Source organism: Triticum dicoccoides, chromosome 1A, assembly GCF_002162155.2.
Source record: "Triticum dicoccoides isolate Atlit2015 ecotype Zavitan chromosome 1A, WEW_v2.0, whole genome shotgun sequence".
In the NCBI taxonomy this organism is placed as follows: Eukaryota; Viridiplantae; Streptophyta; class Magnoliopsida; order Poales; family Poaceae; genus Triticum; species Triticum dicoccoides.
In genome coordinates, this window is record NC_041380.1 from 501,536,539 (window position 1) to 501,543,472 (window position 6,934).

At 45.8% G+C, this 6,934-nt stretch overlaps 1 protein-coding gene across 1 annotated transcript; it reads right to left on the reverse strand.

Annotated features, from left to right (window-relative positions):
* Positions 1–1,462: 1,462 nt before the first annotated feature.
* Positions 1,463–5,547, reverse strand: LOC119283036 (nicotianamine aminotransferase A). Its single transcript, XM_037562913.1, has 7 exons — positions 5,094–5,547; positions 4,603–4,945; positions 4,290–4,508; positions 4,139–4,198; positions 2,563–2,718; positions 2,269–2,362; positions 1,463–1,779 (listed from the first exon to the last, which is right to left on the reverse strand). Exons 1-7 carry the CDS (start codon positions 5,495–5,497, stop codon positions 1,646–1,648), a joined length of 1,410 nt encoding a protein of 469 aa, XP_037418810.1. The 5' UTR covers positions 5,498–5,547; the 3' UTR covers positions 1,463–1,645.
* Between the last annotated feature and the right edge of the window lie 1,387 nt (positions 5,548–6,934).

A 6,934-nucleotide genomic window follows, 5' to 3' on the forward strand; every position in this document is an offset into this window, starting at 1 on the left:
TATTATTGCCTCTAGGGCATATTTCCTTCATCTTGTCCATCACATGATTCTCCTAATGATGTGATCCCGTTATCAACGACATCCAATGTCCATGGTCAGGAAACCGTAACCATCAATTAATAAACGAGCTAGTCAACTAGAGGCTTACTAGGGACATGGTGTTGTCTATGTATCCACACATGTATCTGAGTTTTCTATCAATACAATTATAGCATGGATAATAAATGATTATCATGAACAAGGAAATAACCAATTTATTATTGCCTCTAGGGCATATTTCCAACAATATACTAGTCTCCAATGATGAGTTCTGGCCGAGGAAGGACCTGTAAATTCTCGCTCTCACTTCTACTATCTTTTTTACGTCATGGAAGACCAAAACAATGCCATTCAGGCGCATCCCCGGCCCGCCCGGGACGAAAATCCTACTTTCATCATAATTTATTATCATAGAGTACGAGCCCTACACATTCATGATAATACGTGTTTTTGTCATGTTCAGGACAAAATGCCATGATTATGTCTTTTTCTTGTAGTGATGGGATGAATTCAATCGGGTGGTACTTCTTGTGTACCCGCTCTCGAACTCCAGGGTAAAAACCCTAGATCTGACCCTAATTGGTGATACCTGGCGATTTTAGCATTCTTTGTGTTGTTACCTTGATGAAGGCATTGCTCGGAGTTCGCTCAGATTTGATTCAGGGTGAAAACTCGGGATTTGACCTTAGTGGTTGGATCCGACGACGGTGGCACTTCCACGTCATTCCCTTCTTGGAGGCATCCTTTTTGTAGAATCTTTCTCATAGTCCTTGTGTTGCCAACAAATGTTTGGCACTGTTGGTCACCGTTGTATGTCGTCGGTCATTGTTGGTTTTTTCATTTCTCCCTCCGCCTAGGCATAGCTTTTATCTTCTATGACTCTGCTCTTTGTCTGTGTGATCGTGTGTGTGTGTGTGTGTGTTGGTTGTTTGCATCTTGTTTATGCAGAGGCTGGATGTGTACTCATTATGATCTCCCTCGATGCTACATCGTGAGTCAATAAAAGCACCCTATATGAAAAGAATGTATTCGACAAGTTCAATTCCAAATTAAGATAAAGTCAAACCAGCAATTGTTCATAAACTGCCTATTCACCCCCCCCCTCTCTAGGAAACATATAGGTCCCTTCACGTAGCAAACTGACATTGGTATAAAAGGGAAATTTTTGGGGTGCTTCAACATACCTTAAGAGAATGTGTGCTTGGAGTAATATCAGAGTTGTCAAAATGAAATTAAACTTTTAAAATCTTTGACATGGCTATAATTTCACTTATGTTCATCATGTTTCATCCAGACCATGGCAACCATAACATATTCAAGGAGTATGTTCACTTCTATTCACAGGGAACTCAAAGTTTCATTTGTTGAAAGATATAGATTTTTTAAAAGGAGGTTCAAACCCCCGTCCTCTACATCATCCTGATGCACACAACCATCTTTATTGAAATTGATGCAAGGCAACAAGGCCAAATACATCAAAAGGTAGGGTACATGACTTGGGCAGCTACAACCGAACCATTACAAGATGTTTTATTGAAATATATGGATAACGATAACTAGAAACGATTTACAGCTTCAATCAGATGTACAACTAAGGTGTGTACAACTAACAACCATTTATTGAATTCTTCTTCTTGTTCCTTTGACAGAATGATTTGATCCTTTCAAGACCATCTTGAAGAGAAGATGGAACGCAAGCAAAAGTAATGCGGACCCAATTTTCCATTCCCAAAACACTCCCTGCATTTGAGAGAAAACATTTACAAGTTTTTTTAGAGTTAAACGTATATAAGTTTTGTTTCTGAGAATTGTGGAAGTATATAAGTTGGACTGCAAAAACATCTCAAAATTATTAACAATCATTTGGAACATGTGCTTGATATTTTTTGTGAGCATCACAAACATGTAAACAGAAAAAAAAGACACTGGTCATGAAAGCAAGGACACGTACATGTTATGTTAGTCTTCGCATAAAAACAAAGAATATTCTAATGCGGTTATACATTTTCTGACAATGATATGCTAATCATTTATATGTGTAGTCATCTAAACTGATAAGAACTTCATATCCAATCAAACGACATAATAGAACATGATTCACATTTAAGAAGCATATATCAGTCAAACATAATCTTATGTTCGTACAAAACATATACTACTGTTTATTATAACAAAAAAGTTACGACCATTCCATATAGTTTTTAGAAAAATGACCATATGCATTCCTACCTGGACATAAAATTACTGATTCTTCCTTCGCGAGCTTGCAACAAAAATCAATGTCATCATGGATCGCCTCCAAAAGATGTAAGTTTAGTTTCACCTGTTTACATGGAAATTAATACATGGTTATGGATCGGAACATTGATGGAGACACATTGCGGTCCCAAATTAATACATGGAAATTCTTAACGCCTTGAAGGTGTTGTAGCCTCCAAAACATAATTATATTTTCACTTGATTATTTTGGACGCATTGCGGTCCCAAATTAGTCCTGAAAAAATAAGTCTATGCTTAGCTTACCATTACAAACATCGATCCTTCTGGCTTGTGAGGACATGTAATGTATTTATTTTCCTTTATTTCTCTATAACATATCTCTGATGATTCCTTTAGTAGACCAATAATCCTCTTAAAGAAATCTTCTTTTGTGTTCTCAAGAATTTGAGGAAGAGCAGCCTAAACAATTTGATAGTGCAACAATCCATAATCAAGTTGTGTCAATCATAAGAGAACAATAGTATCAAGGATATCAAAACATGAAGATGCAAGAGAAGGTGTTGTAGCCTTGTAGGTAAATAAGTTCTTAACAAAATGGCATACTCACAGTACAAAAATGTATATATTATAAAGAGAAAAGTATACTTTTCGTCCTTCAATTCTTTGCAGAGTCTAGATTTGGTCCTTCAACTTCAAAACCGGACAATTTGCATCTTTAACTTATGAAACCGGACAAGATTCATCCCTGGTCACGGTTTTGACCGGTTTTGGTCCTGTCCCACGCCGGTTTTGACCGTTCCGACTCAAATTTGCCTACCTTTCCTAGGTCCACGTAATGTTTTCAAATTCGGTTACTTTTTCCAAATACATGAACCTTTTTAAAATTTGTGTACTTTTTTTAAATCTGTGTACTTTTCCCAAGTTCATGTACTTTTTCAAATATGCGTATTTTTTAAAAGTTCATTTGGTTTTTTGAAGTTCATTTAATTTTTAAAAATTTATGTACCTTTTCATATTAGAATACATTTAGTTCATGAATTTTGAAAATTTTATGTGAACTTGAAAAAAGTACGTGGATATGGACTTCTTTTACACAAAAATATGTGGATTTCAAAAATTATTTCAACTTGAAACAAGTACGTGAATTTCAAACAAAGTTCATGGATTATAAAAGGAACATGGATTTGAAAAAATGCGGACTTCGAAAAGCATGTGGATTTGAAATAAGTATGCGAATTTCAAAAACAGTTCATGGCTTTGAAAAATACTTGGATTTGATAAAATTACGCAAAATTGGGAGAAATACGGGGTTTTGGAAAAAGTACGTAAATGTTAACAAATCAAGGATTTGAAAAAAGTACGCGAATTTTAGAATAGTTCGATGATTTGAAAAAAGTATGTTTATTTTTGAAGAAGTTCACTGATATAAAAAAATTACAGGAATATGAGTGAGCACCGGTCAAAACCGGGGTGAGTCAACACCAAAACCGGTCAAAACTGAGTCCAGGGACGAACCTTGTCCGGTTTCTGTAGTTGGGGGTGCAAGTTGTCCGGTTTTTAAGTTAAGGGACCAAATCTAGACTTCACCAAAAATTAAGGGACGAAAAGTATACTTTTCTCATAAAAGAAGTTTTAGTATATTGCATATTTGACCCAAAAGAATATGTCATGCTCATAATATGATGTATATTTTCTAAGAACAGTATATAGTTCTATTCAATAGTTAGTTGCTGCTTTATGTTTATTTATTTTATGAAAATCGAAGCAAATAAAGGTGAATAACTACAAATGTTTGTATCTTTCTTCCATCATGCTGGACTTCGACTTTCAAACTTACTCAGGGACAGGAGCAAAATAGGACTAGGTTCCAAAGACTAACCTGGACGAAGGTTGCTGGGTCCGTTGAGACGTTAAGGTAATTCGTAATAGATGTAGAGATCTACCCAGAAAAAATGTCAGTACAAACTTAGCAAAATGCTAATCCTCACAGTATATATAGGATACGAAAAGAATGACAGGGAGTTAATTACCCTAGTTTCCTCTAAAATCTTTGTGGGGTCGTACACCGCCACCCATCCAAGTCGCCATCCGGGCACTATCCATGTCTTGGACAGAGATCCGATGGACAAGACAGGGGCAATGTGCCCGAAGACGCCCATGGGGATAAATGGGGCGCTGCCCAGAACCAGCTTGCCGTACACCTCATCAGCAATCACCAATATTCCGAGCTTTCTCGCCACCTCCGCGACCTAATCAAGCAACATCAGCAAACGATTAGCAGATGCAATCCATATATGTTCAAACAAACCGGTCGATCAGCAAGGCAAAGCATGGATGCAAAACCTTGGCCAAATGCTTGTAGGAGTAAACGCTGCCGCACGGATTGTTTGGGTTTATGATGAGCATCGCGGTTGTGTTCTTGTCAGCGATGGATTCCAGCGAGTCGATGTCGATCTCCCACCCCTTCTCGGGGATAAGGTCAAAATGCCGAACCTCCAGCTTGTTGAACGCCGCTCGGGCCTCGTAATTTGGGTAGCCTGGCCTGGGGAGCAGTATGTTGGCGCCGGCAGTTTGGGCCAGGACCGGGATTATGACCTCGATCGCTTGGGTTCCACCGGCGGTGAGGAAGATGTCGTCGGCCGATAGCTTGTAGGGCACGCCCTGTGACAAGTGCTCTGCTACAGCGCTGTTTGTTTTCATAGTATAAGGTACAATAGAAGGTTAAGTTTTCGAACGCACAGGGAAGAACATTCGTGGACACCGACGTAAAGCGGCACATGCGTATGCATAGATTATTGTGGAGTACACGCGAGCGGAGAAACTGAAAACGTTACCTTCGCGCGGCGGGCAGGCCGACGCCGGCGGCGTAGCAGCTGAACTGCCCGGTGCGCAGCGCGGCGGCGACGGCGTCCTCGGCCTCGACGGCCGTGCGGAAGGCCGGGAACACGGACGGGTCCCCGTGGGCCAGCGGCAGCACGGGCCTTGGCCCGCTCTCCTCCACGCTCGCGCTGATCTTGTACCGTATCGCCCGGATGCTGTTCTTGGCCCCCGTCCTCGCCAGGATGCCGTCCTTGCCCCCCGCGAAATTCCAATCCGCCGCCGCCGCGGCATGGCCGTTGCTCTTGCCGTTCGCGGCGGCGTGCCCGTTGCTCTTGCTGTTCGCGGCGGCGTGCCCGTTGCTCTTGCCGTTGGCGGCGGCGGCCTCACCGTGGCCGTTGCTCTGGCGTACCGTGGCCATGAGGAAACGAGGAGGAGGAGTGCTGAGTGGTAGGGAACAAGGTGTCAAGGTAGTCAACCAAGGGATGGATTGAACAGCGGTGCTTGACTGTCCTATATAGCCGTTGGTCCGTCCGATCGCCTGCGCATTCGGGGCCGGCGGCAAGAAGCACGCATGCAGGCACGCTGCCGGCTGACGGGCGTGGCCGTCGCGACCTGTCACCATTATCCCGTCATATTTTTGGGTGCTCCGCCTTTGTTTTATGTACGGAATGCAGGTCCAGCGCCAAGGAGTACACTACTGGCTACACTCTTTGAGAAAGGGAAAAGGACCTGGACGCATGAACCATGCTTCTCGACTCCACCCGGTGCCGTGCAGGTGGCAAGCTGATTGGTTCAATGTCACCCACTCAATTCCACTCAAAGTATATATAGCCGAGCCCTCCGGCTCCACAGCGGTTTTTGGAAGTGCAGGCAAATCACCGTACCAAAAAAAATGTACGGCTAATCCAGAAATGGTATCTCTGCACCTAATTCAGAATGCCACAGAGCAAAAAAAAGGCCCTCGCGTCGCTCCCTCCCCAGGGGCGACACGGGCGGCGACCAAATCGCCAAGGCCTCCGGCCACCACACCCAATCCCACCCCTCGCCGTCGCCGGCGCCTCCTGCGGGCAAAGCTCTCATGGAGCAGGCGGCGGCGGGGCTCCTTTTCTCGCGGCGGGCGGCTCCTCTCACGAGCGGGGGATCTCTGAGCGGGGCGACGTCGGGCGGAGGGCGGCGGCCGGAGCGGCGTCGTGCCTCTTGCGGGCGGCGAGTGGGGCGCCGGGGCGGCGGCCTCGGTCCGGGCTCCTGATGTGGCCGGGGTGTGGACGGCGCGCGCTCGCGCAGCGGCGGCTCGGATCCGGCTGTGCGCGTGGGGCGCGGTGACTGGCCGAGCGCGGTGGTTGCAGGCGTGCGTCGGGCGCGGTGACCAGCTGGCGTGGCGGGTGTGCTCCTCTGGAGTGCGAGGTGTGCTGCGGAGGGAGATCCTGCTCGTCTTCTCTGCTGCTTCGCCTGTGCAGCTCCGATTGGATCTGGTGCAAGGTGCATCGATCTGGGTGCTGCACTTCGCGATGCGGCGTGGGTTGCTGCGGTGGAGGTGGCTACGGTGGTGTTGCGGTGGTGGACGGCGGCTTCGGCCAGGGGGTGGTGCGTGTCTGGTCGCGGTGGATCGTGGGATCCCGTGGCAAGAATGAGGTCGGCCTCAGCAGGTGGTGGCTGGTGGGTGGCGGTCGGTGGTGGTAGGTGGTCGGCGCATCTTCGGGAGAAATCTTTGCTCCGGCCTTCTTCGGAGCCGGCGACGGCGGTGCCCGCGGGTGCCGTGATCTTTCTTGGAAGCGTCGCCGTGGAGGTGTGCTCCTTCTCCCCACGGCTTTGGCTCCGGAGGGAAACCTCAGCTTCGCTGGGTCGGGCGATGGAG

Bases quoted from the DNA above. Each gene is read 5' to 3' on its own strand.
- LOC119283036 (XM_037562913.1), bottom strand. From the start codon at position 5,497: ATGGCCACGGTACGCCAGAGCAACGGCCACGGTGAGGCCGCCGCCGCC. The intron at 2,719-4,138 runs GTTAGTCTTTGG...CAAATTGTTTAG, and splicing joins ACCCAGCAACCTTCGTCCAG to GCTGCTCTTCCTCAAATTCT. The intron at 1,780-2,268 runs GTAGGAATGCAT...TCTCAAATGCAG, and splicing joins ATCAGTAATTTTATGTCCAG to GGAGTGTTTTGGGAATGGAA.